The 17,685-nt window shown below is 40.9% G+C and overlaps 1 protein-coding gene across 1 annotated transcript in view; it reads right to left on the bottom strand.

The window, feature by feature from the left end:
- gbe1b (glucan (1,4-alpha-), branching enzyme 1b) overlaps window positions 1-17,685 on the bottom strand; it is a 146,860-nt gene that overhangs the window by 90,594 nt on the left and 38,581 nt on the right. The window contains exons 6-8 of the mRNA XM_078245751.1: window positions 16,433-16,523; window positions 14,375-14,584; window positions 1,085-1,200 (exon numbers count right to left, since the gene is read on the bottom strand). Coding sequence (XP_078101877.1) covers window positions 1,085-1,200; window positions 14,375-14,584; window positions 16,433-16,523 — 417 coding nt within the window. The remainder of the gene's footprint in view (window positions 1-1,084; window positions 1,201-14,374; window positions 14,585-16,432; window positions 16,524-17,685) is intronic.

Raw genomic sequence — 17,685 nt, 5'->3', positions numbered from 1 at the left:
GAGACATTACATTTCGTACCCATGCAGTGCATGTTCTGAAATTAAAATAAACATTGCCCTGATGTACACACAGCGTTGTTTAGGCTTTTTTAGTCAGAGAAGCTACGTTGGCAGTGTAAATTAATTTTTTGTTCCGTTCCCTCCAACCCCCGTTTTGAGTCACCGGATCCACCCTCGCTCTGCTCTCCAGGACCTCCCACTTTACAAATTAAGCACTGGGTCCCGAGACCCCTAAGGGTCCTTTAGAGGGTTCCAGTGGGGCCCCAGCAAAAAGGGGAATCATTTATTTTCACTAGAACTCCATCTATAAGAAACACAATGACAGAATGTTTGACTATTTCGGTCATGGGTTTCATACACTTTCTTATCAAATGGGGGTCAGTGGTCTAATTTGTCACATAACGTTTTTTTTCTTAATGCATTACTGCCAACATTTAAGTAACAGGTTTTGTCAACCAATCAGGCTCCAGTATAGTGCCTGTTCTGCCTTTGAGTATCCTTATTTCTTTGTCTTTCACGCAACTACATTTATTTATAAAACATAATTTGAGGGGCGACCTCTAGCTTGGGTGTGTGCGCCCCATGTAGGCTGAGTCCTTGGCAGCCACCCGGGTTTGATTCCGACCCGCGGCCCTTTGCTGAAAGTCATGCCCCCTCTCTCTCCCCTTTCCTACAGTATCTTTAGCTGTCCTGTCAAATCAAAGGCCATACAAAGGCAACAAACATAATCTTAAAAAAAACAACAAAACATAACATAGTTTTTTTTATCCCGAGCCTTTTGAACATTTTCATGTTTAGACACAAGTTAATTCATTAGGCAACAGTAACACTATAGTCTCCTTATGTTTCTTTAATTGAAACAAGCTGTTCAGATCGGAAATGTCCCCACATGATGGCTGGGATCAGTCAGTCCTCTCAACACAGACGCCTAATGGCCTTATTCTTTATTGCTTCTGGAGTCGGTGGTTCATACTGCACTGTGGGTTTCAAAGGAGAGGAGGATGACATGCTTCACACACACACACACACACACACACACACAACCCAGTCCTGAAATACGAGATGCGCACAAACTTTGCCTTACCGATGCCATGGTGATGGTACAGCATAGAGGTAACACCATCAAATCTGAAGCCGTCAAAGCAGTACTCCTCCATCCACCAGCGCAGGTTTGACAGTAGGAAACGCATCACTTCCCAGCTAGAAACACACACACACACACACACACACACACACACACACACACACACACACACACACACACACACACGGTCAGATAAACAAGAAGAAACAGGAAGCTGTGAATAATTCACACATCTCATCATGCATTTTAGGCACCAAAGATTAATTTTCACCGCTACAGGACATTCACTTATTGATAACCAAAGCTCCATTATGTTGGAGATAGAGTGTCGGTGACAGGAGATGGTGTTTTCATTAACTACGCTGCAGAGGGGGCGCTGTCTTTCCTCTATCCAGTTGTCAGGATGAGAAGTCAGTGGCTTGCAGTTCACAGCAACCGTTACAGATTTCCATCAGACCACTTACATGACCACTGGGCAAGTGTTTAGTATAGCCAGGCCCATCACTGTGTATTTGAACTGATAGGATTTAATGCTACACTGGGGTAAACAAACACTGTGTAGGGGAATTGAGTTCCTTCTCCTGAGGAATGAAATAAATCAAACGCTTTCTACTCGCTTTGGCTTCCATCTTCAGCGTATGACGAGCTCCTCTGTCCTACAAGCAAGAGGGCAAATACTCCAGAAAGAAATGGGTGAAAACAACAAACTATCTGGATATGAAAGCGCAACTTGTGGCTGGGTTTCGTTGCCCATGGTGTACAAAGCATGCAAATGTTCCCTGCGCCTGTTGGCTGGACTGTGTTGGCGGAGGCTGTAGGAGGTGGATTCCATAAATGGCTCCAGCTCCCGTTCCTGACTGAGCCATGGGGGAGTGATCGGGATCTGAGCCGCCACTCAAGGCAAAGTACACTACGCACCTCACCTCTTCCCATTCAGTGGCGAGTTGCCATGGAAACGTCAGTTAAAACTCAAGATTCGGTCGCTCTGCGTGGTGTGCGTAATGAGCGCCAAATCAAACCTTGTACACATGCATGCCATGCTGGAAAGCAGCAGAGGATGGGAGGCGAATAACACATTCATGACACTGATTAAATGTGAACTGCTGCCTCTGCTTAGGCTCAAACCCCCAACTGGGATGCTCTCTGTACACTCAGCTCCAACAATGCTTGTAATGATAAGTGTCTAGTGTACCTGGATGTAACTATACCTAGAAAACCTAACGTATTTTTCCGTTTTTGTGAAAAGTTGGTATCTATGGTGCATGTATGTATGTCTGTGGGTAGACAAAAGACATAGTAGAGAGAAGACAAAATAAAAACCAAATAAAAAAAACATGACAAATAGGCAAATAAAAAAGGTTACAAAACAACAGAACATAACATAACATTAAGTCAAGTTAAGTCTTGCTTGCAATGGTCTTGGGCTTGTGGGAAATTGTGTTCATTACATGCACTAAAAACAGAAACATTTACATGTTTAGCATTCCTGGCGATAACCGCAATACATGCTGTTGTGCAAAGTTATACAGTAAGGCTACATTCTTTAGGGGTTTGCATAATTAAAAATGTAAGAGGTTAAGGTTTTTCTATACTTCCGGAATTCTTACTCCTGTACCGGGAGGTTCTAATTTCCCTTCAGCTCTGTACAGTATGTCTATAGTCATTGTCACAGTTTACCCTGAATTAGAAAAGTTAAGACACCGAATTTCATTTGGGGGGGGTTTTCAGTTGTGACACCACACTGAGGGGCGGTTCAACATTTTGTGCTTCAATGATGCAATTTCATGTCAAAAAGTTGGCGAAGCAGTAAGGAGTCCCAGATTCATGCTTCAACCACGCTTCAATAACATCTCAAACTACAGAAAATCCATCCAAACAAGACTAGACAATTCATATTCTCTATAATACCTCCCGTTTAATTGATGTATCCCCTCAATGTTCCAACACTAAATGCTAAGAATTACATCCCCTGAGGTAGAAGACAAAATCCCAGATAAAGAAGCCATGACACAGAAACACATTTAAATGTGTTGCCTTCTGTGCTCCATTCCTCAGGGATGACCAACCTCAGCACTGTTTGACAGGTATGCAGTTGTATGTTACATCGGTGCTTCCTCCTTCCCTTGAGGAGGAGCACAGGGGACCCTGGTATGATCCGATATAGCAGCCTGGCTGGGTGGTCACGCAGACCCTGTGATAAATAGATTAGGTCCTCCACTCCACTGCACAGAGCCAACAAAGGCTCAGACACAATGTATCCCCACGGGATGGAGATAATAGCCAGTGAGAGCCAGAAGGCCCAAGATGAAACCATACTGCCACATTAGGACCCACAATGCCATTCATCATCAAGTCCAATTACAGTGGGAAAGTTAGATCTCTATACCCAATGCTATACAACACTTATCTATGCAGTTCAATGAAGTTATCACTCGGCATGTGGTGTTAATACCAAGGAAGCAAACTGCATATTACACTGTCCTTGTGCTAAAGCTCAGCAATGACAGTCAAACCTGGTTAGGGTGCAATGATAGAGTAAAGCTCTAATAGTGCTGCTTGTAGAGTACAATAAGGTAATCTATCAAATGCGTTGTTGTTTTACCTGCAAAAGCACAGCTATAAAAGTCTACATTCAATTCAAAGAACAGAATTTTTTACCAGCTGCATGCTTAGTTGCTCCTTATCAGAGCTTAGTTCCTCTTCCAGCTGAACATGACTGTGACCCATATTATGGTATTTGTGTTCCGTTGCAAGCGGAGCAGACGTAGAGAAAAAAAAAAACATCCTGTTTTTCTAGAAGTCAATTTTGCATAAGGGGTCAAGGCAACTTGTCATGATGGCAGAGAGAAAGATTTAAAGTCCCTGTTTTCACAACATCACAGGTAAGCTGCAGATAAGACCAAATAAATTTCAGAAGCTGACAGGTCATTCCACAAGAAGTGTGATGCTCAAACAACGATGCTCGACAGCCTGATGGATGGTGCGCAATTGTTGGACCAAAAAGGACAAATAAGGTGCCTCATTTAACGCATTTCAAAACTTTTCTCCAGTCCCTGAAGCCATTAATGCGGCCAGGACAGAGAAATTGACAGCAGTGGCACCTGTAATAAATTTACATTTCTTGGTTGAGGCTTGATTTATTTATTTATTCAATCACAGAATAATTCATCCAGCTTGTGGGTACATCGAATACACATATGCACCGCAGATTCTTGAAGGATATAACTTGCTTATGTTGTATAATGTATTTTCTAGGGCTGTCAAAACAAAGCGATAATAACGAGTTATAACGTAAATTCCTTTTAACAGCACTAAGTTTTTGGACACGCGATTACGGAAACAAAGGTCATTGAGTAGAATTTTATTTTATTTTATTTTTTTAAAAAGGGTCTTTTGAATGGCAAGTTCAGTTTTAAAGCCCTTCCAGATGGTTCTCACCACAAGACTAAAGTTATTTGCATGTACTGTCGATGTGAACTGAGTTACCACCGGAGTACGTCGAGTCTCAAATACCATTTGAGCATTAAAGTGCCCATATTATGCTCATTTTCAGGTTCATAATTGTATTTAGAGGTTGTAACAGAATAGGTTTATGTGGTTTCATTTTCAGAAAACACCATATTTTTGTTGTACTGCACATTGCTGCAGCTCCTCTTTTCACCCTGTGTTCAGGTCTCTGTTTTAGCTACAGAGTGAGACCATTCACTGCTGTAACATCTTTGTTGGCAGTCGCACATGCGCAGTACCTAGGTAAAGATCATATCATCTAGCTAGCCGTTTAGGATTAGGCGGGAGACTTCTTCTAAACGAGGGCACACTTCCAACTTTGCGTGGAATACCTGCAGAAAAAGGACATGGAAGTAGTTCTTTTGTAGATTATGGTGAACTAGTGTGTGTTGTAGCAGCGGTTTGCCATTCAGAACGAGCTAGCATGCTACGGTTAGCCACCTCGTTTCGGCTAGTGACGTAGAAAGCCGTGCCGATTTTGAACAGCTCACCCGGAGACTGAAGGCAGGACACATTCAGAAACCGTATCTCACTCAAAACAGCATGGATGGTTTTTTTCCAAGTTTGTATGCGTGTGGAGGCACCAGAGACACAAAATAACACCCAAAATCCCAGAAAAAGTGTTTTTTTCATAATATGGGCACTTTAAAAACTTATTATTAAAAATATCCCTTATAATGTACATTTAGGACAGATTAAAAAAAAATGTGCGATTAATTTGGGATAAATCACGAGATAACTATGTACCATCATGCGGTTAATCGCAAATAATTTAACTGACTGACAGCCCTAGTATTCTTTATGACTTTTGTGACTCAAGGTAGCAATTGTAATCGTGTTTAGTTGTCATGTTCTTTTATCAAATAAGCCGGAATCCAGTAAAACAGGGTTGCATTAGCAAATCAGCAAAGCTTGTGTCTTGAAATAGAAATAAGTGCTCTGTACTGGAAATGTGTAAGAAATACATCTTCATACTTTGTACCACGGACTTAAGCAGCCCCCCAGGTAGTGTGGTGATGCTAGCTGCCTCGCAGGGTAAACTCTCATCTCGCTGCCTGACAGACTGTCCCTGTATGGCTGCGCCTTGTGTCAGATACTGTATCTGCCGTTTGTCTGGCATTCTTGAGGCTGCCTGGCAGCTAGCTGTGTTTGCTTGGCATACTGGGAGGAATATTCTGCTGCCTGTGAGACGGTTTGTATGTTTAGCAACCTGTAATTAGTATCACCTTGTACTTGTACTTGCAGCCTTTCAGAATTCAGTGCAGTGTGGCAGGCCAATTCTTCCCCATTGGAGTTTTCTCCAGTTCAGAATCAGAAATACTTTAATAATCCCAGGGGGAAATTATTATTGTTACAAACTCCAGATATACAAACAACATACAGTGGGGCAAAAAAGTATTTAGTCAGCCACCAATTGTGCAAGTTCTCCCACTTAAAAAGATGAGAGAGGCCTGTAATTTTCATCATAGGTACACTTCAACTATGAGAGACAAAATGAGAAAGAAAAATCCAGAAAATCACATTGTAGGATTTTTAATGAAATTATTTGCAAATTATGGTGGAAAATAAGTATTTGGTCAATAACAAAAGTTCATCTCAATACTTTATATACCCTTTGTTGGCAATGACAGAGGTCAAACGTTTTCTGTAAGTCTTCACAAGGTTTTCACACACTGTTGCTGGTATTTTGGCCCATTCCTCCATGCAGATCTCCTCTAGAGCAGTGATGTTTTGGGGCTGTCGCTGGGCAACACAGACTTTCAACTCCCTCCAAAGATTTTCTATGGGGTTGAGATCTGGAGACTGGCTAGGCCACTCCAGGACCTTGAAATGCTTCTTACAAAGCCACTCCTTCGTTGCCCGTGCGGTGTGTTTGGGATCATTGTCATGCTGAAAGACCCAGCCATGTTTCATCTTCAATGCCCTTGCTGATGGAAGGAGGTTTTCACTCAAAATCTCACGATACATGGCCCCATTCATTCTTTCCTTTACACGGATCAGTCGTCCTGGTCCCTTTGCAGAAAAACAGCCCCAAAGCATGATGTTTCCACCCCCATGCTTCACAGTAGGTATGGTGTTCTTTGGATGCAACTCAGCATTCTTTTCCCTCCAAACACGACGAGTTGAGTTTTTACCAAAAAGTTCTATTTTGGTTTCATCTGACCATATGACATTCTCCCAATCCTCTTCTGGATCCAGTACATGTCCAGACGGGCCTGGACATGTACTGGCTTAAGCAGGGGGACACGTCTGGCACTGCAGGATTTGAGTCCCTGGCGGCATAGTGTGTTACTGATGGTAGCCTTTGTTACTTTGGTCCCAGCTCTCTGCAGGTCATTCACTAGGTCCCCTCGTGTGGTTCTGGGATTTTTGCTCACCGTTCTTGTGATCATTTTGACCCCACGGGGTGAGATCTTGCGTGGAGCCCCGGATCGAAGGAGATTATTAGTGGTCTTGTATGTCTTCCATTTTCTTATAATTTCTCCCACAGTTGATTTCTTCACACCAAGCTGCTTACCTATTGCAGATTCAGTCTTCCCAGCCTGGTGCAGGTCTACAATTTTGTTTCTGGTGTCCTTTGACAGCTCTTTGGTCTTGGCCATAGTGGAGTTTGGAGTGTGACTGTTTGAGGTTGTGGACAGGTGTCTTTTATACTGATAACAGGAGGACAGAGGAGCCTCTTAAAAAAGAAGTTACAGGTCTGTGAGAGACAGAAATCTTGCTTGTTTGTAGGTGATCAAATACTTATTTTCTACTAGAACATGGTTACATGCTTTAATGTGTTTTTTCTCATACTGTGTGTCTGAGTATACCTGTATTCCCCCTCTGTCTGAAACGCTCCGTTTTAGCGCCTGCCTCTTTAAGTCCCCCTCCAGAAAAAGCCTAGTCTGCTCTGATTGGTCGGCGTTTCCGGTTCTTCCGCATCATAGCTCTCAGCATCCCTGCACTGCCATTGCTGCCGGGGGAATGACTGTAATGACACTGTAGCTGCACTTTCTACCTATATATAGTTTAGTTGTGACATCACAACCATATGGAAGTCCTGACGGCACGTTTAAAAGGCACTGAATATGGGCTGTGTGGATTGAGCATTTTGATACTTTCACAGTATTTACAGCTCTCGACCTTCTTTATAATAAAAAATAAAAAATATCAGGCAACATTGTGCCCCAATGGTTAGCACTGTGGCCTCACAGCAAGAAGATTCTGGGTTCGAATCCAGGTCGTCCCGGGCCTTTCTGTGTGGAGTTTGTATGTTCTCCCCATGTTTGCATGGGTTTCCCCCACCATCAAAAAACATGTACTAGGTTCTCCAGTCAGTGCCCTTGGTCAAGGCTCTGGCTCAGATCTGGAGTTGGTCCTTGGGCGCTGTAAATGGCTGCCCACTGCTCCCTTGAGTGGGTTAAATGCAGAGAATGAATTTCTCTACATGTATGTGTATGTTACCTTTAAAAAGACATTTTTACAATATGGGACCTTAGAGGTAGATTATTCATTTCATTTCACATGAAAACTGCTGACTGCTCAGGGAGAGCTCTGGAACCTTTTTTGCTATTTGTCAGATAATTTTAACGAGCTAAGGGGCATGAAGGTTAGGAGCTGCTATGTTCCTAGCCACTGGCTCCATCCAGCACCTAGTGGAAGCACTACAGGCAGCTCCAAGCAGCCCCCATGCACACCTACAGCTAAGCTGAGCTCATTAGCTGGAGCTCACCAGAGGGGAAAACAGCTTTTCCCCTTGCTGTGTGACTCGATGGGGCAGGGGAAAAAACTCATGGGTACTAAATACTGAAATGACTGAGTTGACATTGATCAGACAGTAGCCAAGCCCCAACTATCGTCCAAAGTTGGCCCAAGTATGTAAAAACATAATTGCTCCAAAAGGGAGGGAGAGATCGATCGTTTGGGTAGCTTTTGTGATGGTTTCTGCTCTGATTCTTTAAAATAAAAACCTGTCATTCATCAGCAGGGTGATTCTTTTCTTCCCCTGCATGTCTTTCCTGGTGTACAGTCCTGCATTTTTAGAATGTCACAATTTAAAAGGCTGTTCAGCTGGCACACTGTAGGTTCTGCAGTTGAAAATAAAGATAAAAACAGATCCCACACTGTCAAACGTCATGCCAAGAAAAAAAGTACACGTTTCATAATTTTTTCTTTTAAAAACGGCATGTGTAACTGTGAAACAAAGACTCAAATATTATACATGTGTAGCTTGTAGTAATGAAACCAATATGGTCTTTATGGGAGTGTCAGTACTGTATGTTACATGGATTCAAAATTATAACTTGATCAATGGATTTAGCACCATATAATACATCAGAGAACCTAAATTATTTGATTCTGCCTTATCTGAGCCCTCTTACTGTAGAATATAATTACAATCCAAGCAGTGGGTAATCTCATTGAGTGAATGTCTATAAGATATCTTTTGTTCTTATTCTTTTAGGATCAACGGCAGCACAGAGGCACAGTAACATTCACTATTTATATTGCCCATGCACACATCATTAACAAATATTTGAACGTAAAAAAAAAAAAAAAAAGCCACGCATAGAATAATCTTGTCAGAGGGAAAATTATTGCTCCTTGGTCCTCAAACACAGGGCCGATCTCTCAGCATGAGAACACAGAGAAGAGTTAAAAAAAGAGTTTTCAAAAGCCTGGCCCTGGGCCTATTTTTCATATCTTAAGAATTCACACAAAGATTGATGAAAAATGGATGCAAACGATCCTGGGAGAGGTGGGGGGGATTACAGAACAAGCCCACATCAAGCTTCTTAGAACTCTCACATCTGAAGGCCCTGATCTGCAAAAAGGCTCAGCTTCTGTGGCTGTGCGCCCTGCACGCCGGCCCTACCACCGGCTCATTCACTCGCTAACTGTCTCAGGGTGACTCTGACGTCTTTCAAAAGGTTTAGCAAGGAAATAGCTGCTAACAAATAATGCAGATATCCTTCTGTTCATTGCCGCTTATCATATCAAGAGCGGTCGGGTTACCGGTGCATCGCCTTGTACATTCCAGGGTTGTTGGAGTAAACGACAACTAAATAAAAACTTAAAGTGCTCCTATTATGCTTTTTGGCTTTTTCCCCTTTCCTTTATTGTGTTATATATCTTTTTTGTGCACGTTATAGGTTTACAAAGTGAAAAAGTCCAAAGTCCACCCCTAAGGCACTTATCATCTCCAACAGAAAACACTGTTCACAAACTGCTCCAAACAGCTCTATTGTAGTCCAGCCTTTACTTCAGAGACAAACGTGGTCACTTTGGAACACACGTTATAATGCTCGCCTAGCTGCTAGCATGGCACGCCCTCATACTTTGCTTCTGACTGGCTAGTAGTCCTTACCTAGGTACTGTCAGGGCACGCCCTCATACTCTGCTTCTGACTGGCTAGTAGTCCTTACCTAGGTACTGTCAGGGCACGCCCTCATACTCTGCTTCTGACTGGCTAGTAGTCCTTACCTAGGTACTGTCAGGGCACTCCCTCATACTCTGCTTCTGACTGGCTAGTAGTCCTTATCTAGCTACTGCGCATGTGCGACTTCCAACAAAGATGTAACAGATATGAGATGCCTCACTCTGTAGCTAAAACAGAGAGCTCAACACACAGGGTGAAAAGAGGAGCTGCAGCAATGTGCAGTACAACAAAAATATGGTGTTTATATGAACCTGAACCTGAAAATGGGCATAATATGAGCACTTTAAACCTTCATGAAAAACTAAAACTAAACTGAAACTATATTGCCTGGTTAAAAAACTAATGCAAAATAATCCTTTTTTTTTTTAGCTACAATATGTCACTACTGGAAGAAGAAAAAAGGAGACAGCATGAATTTCCGTCAACTCTCGTGACATTGAATCACAGAAACTGGACGGACTAGACGTGAGACGGTGCTGTGCTGTAACTGCTTCACATCAGATACTAAAGTAGCGCAAAGATTCAACATTAAACATCATGGCTGGGCGCCTGGGTAGCTCACCTGGTAGAGCGTGCGCCCATATACAGAGGCTCAGTCCTCGACGCAGCGGCCGCAGAGTCGACTCCGACCCCGGGCCCTTGGCTGCATGTCATTCCCTTCTCTCTCCCCTTTCATGTCTAAGCTGTCCTGTCATAATAAAGGCTTAAAAATGCCAAAAAAAAATAAAGATCATGGCTATTTTCCAACCGTGTATTCTGTCTGATACGGTACGTAGCTACATACTTCTGAGACATTATACATGGCGGCCCTAACAAAGACAAACTAAAACTACTGGAAAACTAAAACTAAATATATCAAAACTAAAACCTTCTGAAAAACTGAAACTAAACTCAAAACCCACTCTGAAAACTAACTTAAACTAAACTAAAAGGAAATCTAAAAGTCAAAACTAAAATAGAGTAAAAAACGAATTGAAAATTCAAAACCATTATACCCTTGGTACATTCACGAACATAAGAGTTTGCTTTAGAAGGTCAATTGATATACAAGCTAAATATCCTTTGATGTTTCAAGGGCATTTGGAACATTTCAGCTCAAAGCAAAGGTTCAAGCAAATAATGTATTCCCTTTTCCTCCATTATACTCAAAATATTCATCTAATTCAAATATTCAGCCAGCACAAGTACAAGCTCCTTTCAATAACGAGATGCCAAGACCGTCCTGACACACAACAACTATTGTGTCAGCGAGGGCCTCCAATGCAGACGCACTTGACTCCGAGGCAACTCAAGTTAACAATTGGATAGCAGGCATCGATCTAAACAGCGTTCTCTCCAGACTGAGCAGAATGTTTTATGAGGACAAAATGAAGAGAAACACACTCAAACTAAACTCCTTGCTAAAGATGCAGAAGTGGAAGCGGAGCAGAAGAGGCAGCAACAAGGAAAATGAATCTTTTTGCTCCCATAGCCAGTATCAGTCAGCTTCTGTCAACCTAATAAGAACATCATGGTCGGACTGTGATGGTTGATAGCAGGGCTGCCGCTTGATTAAAAACAGCCCGTGTTTAACACTAGGATCACGGCTAGCCGCTGAGCTTCATTTCCTTCCCAAAGGGAGTAGCAGAAAAGCTCGACACAAACGACACGTCCAAACAACCTGTGAGAGGCGTGGAAGACAAATGAAGTGGCTGTGACATTGCCGAGCTCCTCTGGGCTTTTACAAATGACTCCTCATATGCCTCCCAGTCGTGGCATATGTCTGCACCGTGTCTAATGAGTGCTTCGGATATGAGGAGAGTTCAATAAGTAATGAAAGAACACCCTTCTTCTCTTATTATAGCCCCTGTGCCTGACACTAAACATTGTATAATGTATCGGAAACTGCTGCACAACGACACATGCACTTATTAAAAGGGAGTTCAAAAAAGGCATTTGATAGACTCAACAATGCCTGTTCCTTTTTAATGTGCACTGCGATCATTTTCTGAGTACAGCGGCAAGAGGAGAGACACTTAATTAGCCATCCTACAACAACACCAATCAATAGTTTTGGTGTACACTATAGCACCGGCGGAGGCCGCACGACTTTAAGCCTTTCATGTTTTTCCTCACACTCCTGTAATTAGCTGGAAATATGAACATTGCCAAAGCCTGTCAACACTGTAACATCAAATCGTTACTCATAATGCATTAAAATTCAACACCTGTCTGGCCAAATGTGTAAAAGGTAAAATCAAGAGCATTGGAGGAAGCCTACATTCAACATTAATAGCCCGATCTACGCTTTAGGAATTTTCAGCTGAACAGTGGACCTGACTGCATGGCCATTTAGGTGAGAGATGTAATCTGTCATTTTGAGATCATGTCTTGCTTTTGACCTTCAACACATCACGCTGTATCACATGGTCTGAGAGGATATAAAGAGTGGTATGTCAGCTCCCATTTGGCCTCATTTATCAATCTATTCATATGTCGCTTAAATACATTTTTCTTTTAAATTCAGAAACCCTTAAATCTGCGGCGCTCATTTATCAGCCCTGTTTACAAAGGTAAATATTAACATATATGATGCAGCCATGGTCGCTTTAATGAGTTTAGTAGCACATTCAAACGCAGCTTTTATTTTTACACAGCTAGAGCATAATGTGGAGCTGAAATTGCAGTAATCAGTGAGCAGTTCCTTGCTTTTATATCGTGGACAGCGCTAAAAGGCTCAGAAAAAGGAATGTCGGATTTAATTACAATAAAATTATAGTTGCATAAAGTCAAAGACAAAAGGTAAAAGTAGGAGTCCCACTGTGCTGGTTTAGTGCAGATCTACTAATAACACAAAACAAAAAGCAGGTACATTTGCACTACTACTTAAAAGAAGAGGAACTAATTGCATTGCGATTTAATTGCACTGCAGAACTTTCTGTATTATATATGCTCTTTAAAGCTCACACAACTTGCCAAAAATACTTAATCAGTTTTTTGTGTTGATTAAGAACATTTCTTTTTCCACCTTGTTGAAATAGAATATGTAAATTGCGGTTTGCAATACTCATGCATCAAATCGACTTGAACATCATGTTTTAACCATAAACATCAATGCACATCTACAAATAGGTTGTCCAAAGTACTAAGGGGTGTGAATCTTCACTGGTGTCACGATGGAATTATGATTATCCTGCCGACGATTCGAATCGATTCAATATCCCGATGCGTCACCTACTCAGTATTATTATATATTGCTACACATGGTTTTCAACAACAAATTCAAGCTCCCCTTTTTATTGTATCTGCTCTTAAAAAAGACACTTCCTGAATGTAGCGGAGTCTGAACACAGCAGACGACGGACAAAAAGGCAAAAACAAAAAAAGCTGTGACCGGAAAATCAACAGGTAACATCCGTAGTCAAAAATCGATTATGGTCTGTCACTGCGTCGATGCAGCATCGTCTAGGTCCGCATCGCGATGCATGGATGCAAGGATTCATTTCAACACCCCTACAAAGTACATTAAAGGTGGGAATCACAGGGTACCTCACGATACGATACCATACACGGCTCTCCATACCGATAATATCACGACACAGCGATTCTGTGATGATCAATATATTGCCAGACAATCCTGTGATGATACATAATGACATCGGTCCAACTGTGAATACAAAATGTCTGTGAAAAGGTTAAGCGCAGGTTTTATCTCTTTATTGACTGCGAGTCCAAACTGTTATAAAACAGCACAATTCTGCAGCCCAAGTTTTTCAGTCTGTCAATTAAAATGACGTAACTGTAGTGCAACTCTGGGTCCAGACTTTGGACTTAAACGTGGCTGGGGCATCTGTTATTTTACTCAAACTGCTGTCCGCTTTCCCGTTGAAACCTCTTCCTCATCGTCTAGCTAACGTATGTGGAAGTTTCCCTCATTCTTGTGTTGAGCGCATGAAGAATTGATGCTTAGAGCAGGGAAATCTATTTAGAGCGCCTTATTTCATTAATTAAAATATCAATATTTGCCACCAGCGTATCAATTTTCATATCGCCAGAAGAAGGACAAACAATATATATTGCCGTATCCATATTTTTCCACCCCTATTGTACATTGCACAACATATGACAATAAACTTACTGACTAAAACTTTCTGCTAAAAAGAAACAGCTTGTGTTGTTTATACGTCTTGTTGTGAGGTAGGTGGAAGCATGAAATTTCTCATTCAATCTTGATAAACATATCTTAATGTATCTTCTTTTTTTTAAATAACACCCTTTCAATGACATGAAAGCCAGATCCGTACATACAGTACCCTGCAGAGTGATGCATTTATACAAAGATGCAGAGGAGGTAGAGGAGTGTGGAAGCAGACAGTGAGTACCTGGAGTAGTTGAAGAGGCGGCTGTCCCACAGGCTGTGCTCCCCTCTGGGTGGGGAGTGGAAGAAACACGAGTCGGAGCCATCAAAGCGGTTCAGGCCGTCCTCGGTGTTCTTGGAGGCGTGGCTGTGAACGACATCCAGCAGCACCACAATGCCCATCGAGTGAGCCACATCTATCATCTGCTTCAGCTCCTCTGGAGTACCGTACCGACTACAACATACACACATACATACACAGATTTGTATTAGTCCGAAACCCTTTAACTCCAATGGCTCAAATGGAATTGGAATCAAACTTAACCCTAAACTTAACTAGAGCTGCAAAGATGAACAACTAATCGACTTTTTGTCAACTATTCAATTAATCGCCAACTATTTTAATAATCGATTAATCGGTTTGAGTCTTTTTTTTATGAAAAAAAATAAGTACAAATTCTATGTTTGCAGCTTCTTAAATGTGAATATTTTCTAGTTCCTTCTCTCCTCTGTGAGAGTAAACAGAATACATTTGAGTTGTGGACAAAACAAGACATTTGAAGACTTTGGGAAACATTTCCCCCCATTTTCTGACATTTTATAGACCTAACAACTAATCGATTTTTCGAGAAAATTACTGACAGATTAAATTGACAATGAAAATAATCGTTAGTTGCAGCTCCAAACGTAACCCTAAATCCAAATCCTAAAGTCAAAATTACCCTTTGAGGAGGAATGGACCAACTGTCCTCACAACAATAAACCTCTAAGTCTATTTCTAATGCCTGGCCAAAATACCTTACCTCAACTTGCCCCCTCCCCTAAAAATAAACCTGGTTCATGACTTGTGCAAGGTGATGACCAGCAAAAAATGTCCTTGGCTTTGATTTTGTTTTTCCTTAAATTAGCATCACAGTGACAACAGGCCTGCGATTTAAGAGAAAGTGCAAGAGCACACACTGAATTTATACTTTTATTATCATTATTCATATTGTCCTTGAACGTGTTTGGGATTTAGAAGACTATTGAGCAGTATATTATTTCACAATCATAATCTCCTTCTCGGTCATTTGTCTAAAGATCATCCATTTTAACCACACTGATTTAGACATTAAGTTAATTTCGTATGATATTATAACTCTTCTACAGTCCTGCAATCGTATTTAAAGTGTCATAAAGAAGACACTGTGGATCTCACAGAGTGATGCTATGTATGTATAAACACTTCCATATACAAACACACATATCATATTGTCCAAAAGCGACCCATCTGTCCTTCCAGCTATCATTACATCAGCTTCCTTGCTAAACAGGACACATAGCGACAGTATTACTCCGCTTTCCGGTATTCGACCGCTCAGGTTTTAAATGACACTGAGAGATCAATCATGGGTGAAATTACAATATATACATTACACTTTGGGTTCAGGCTCTACTCTAAGCAAGGAAGGAGGGATCTCTGAGAGAAGATAAATACTGCGACTAGTCCACCTTTATCTACGACTCCCTCCACTCTCTGGATTAACAGCCAATGTATTTACAGAGAGATTATTGCTGGTGTCAGACTTGCTAACCTTGAAAACACTGCAAATAAAAAATATGCCTTTAAGTTATAACCTTTAGGATTCCATTCCCGGCTGAGCTGAAAGGATTCATCGTGTTGTTTCATTAAAGAAGACTAAAGTTGACTGTAAACAATGTCTTCTGGCATGCCAATACTGAACTCATGATCAAATGTTGCCTTCCACATAATGTGAAATGCACACTGGCTTTTGTCATCCACATCACTTTCAATATGTGCATGCATCACTTGATTCTGGGGCAGGAATGGCGGACTACACCACTAGTGGTTAAAAGTACAATACAAACACGTAATTACACAATGCAAAAAAAATGGAATGACTAATGCTAAAAACAAAAAAGCAAATTTGAATTGGAATCCAAAATGGGTGTTTTTATAATGAAAACCATAGACGTTATAACTTGAAATGCTTTACACAGTTTTGTAACATGACAGCTTTGCAATCAAAGCATGTACACAATACATATTTTGTATCATAGTCTGAAATTGACAAGCATTTACCTGGAAGCAGCAAAGAAACTTGTAATCTGATATCCAAAGCTTGCATAGTAGGCATGCTCCATGATCGCCATCAGCTGAATACAGTTGTAACCTGCGCACAGAAAGAGAGCTATTTCAAAAACATTCTTTCTCACTTTAAATGTGTTCAAGGCTTTCCTACCACATTATTGAACTAACTTTTTCTAACTGTTTGTAATACTTAGACATCAGCTGTGAGTAAACTACTAAATTATGTATGATCAGAAAATATGTGTTTCATACTTATGGCAGGATGTTACAATGTAGTTTGACATCCTGGTGCTTCTTTGTTATTGAGAGCATTACAGCCTACCTATTTGGATAGCCTCATTTTCCTGCAATCACTGGAGGGAGTATTATTATTATTGCTATCTTCTTTTTTCTTAAGATTTCTCTTAAAATAACACCAGCTCCTTAGATCTGTGGTCCTCAATCTTTTTTGTCCCAGGTACCCCCATAGCCCTGTCCGATGAACTCACATACCCCATCCTCAGCTCCTAATGTATCTTTGAAATGTAATGTATTTCATGATTGTTGAACTGTCAGTATTTAGGTTGGTTTGGGCAGCAATCGTACTAGCGTAGTTTCAACCGTTTCCTGGTTACTTTTAGCTAATTATTTCAACTGTTTAGTCAGTACTTTTAGCTAACCATTTCAGCCGCTTATGCAATACTTTTAGCTATTTCTACCGTTTAATCATTACTTTAAGCTAGCTATTTCAGCAGTTCAGTCATTACTTTTAGCTAATCATTTCAGCTGCTAATGCAATACTTTTTGCTATTTCTACCATTTATTCAGTACCCTAGGCTAACTACTTCAGCAGTTTAGTCAGTACTTTTAGCTAACCACTTGAGTCACTTATGTAATACTTTTAGCTAAGTATTTATACCATCTAATCATTACTTTAAGCTAAGTATTTCAGCAGTGTAGTCATTACTATTAGCCAATCATTTCAATTGTTTAGTCGGTACTTTAAACTAACCATTTCAGCCACTTATGCAATACTTTTAGCTAACAATTTCTAACGTTTAATCATTACTTTAAGCTTCCTATTTCAGCAGTTTATTAATTTCTTTAAGCTATTTATTTCTACAATGTATTCATTACTTTTCAGTTACAAATTTAAACTTGCTAACTAGTTTTCAAGCACTCTTACATAACTGCAACAAGCGCTATATAAATTAAATGTATTATTATTATTATTATTAACATGTAGTGTTCAGGTGTTGCAGCTG

The sequence above is a fragment of the Sander vitreus genome, chromosome 3, assembly GCF_031162955.1.
Source record: "Sander vitreus isolate 19-12246 chromosome 3, sanVit1, whole genome shotgun sequence".
In the NCBI taxonomy this organism is placed as follows: Eukaryota; Metazoa; Chordata; class Actinopteri; order Perciformes; family Percidae; genus Sander; species Sander vitreus.
The sequence above is the reverse complement of the archived record's forward strand: the minus strand, read 5'-3'. Positions and strand labels throughout refer to the sequence as shown.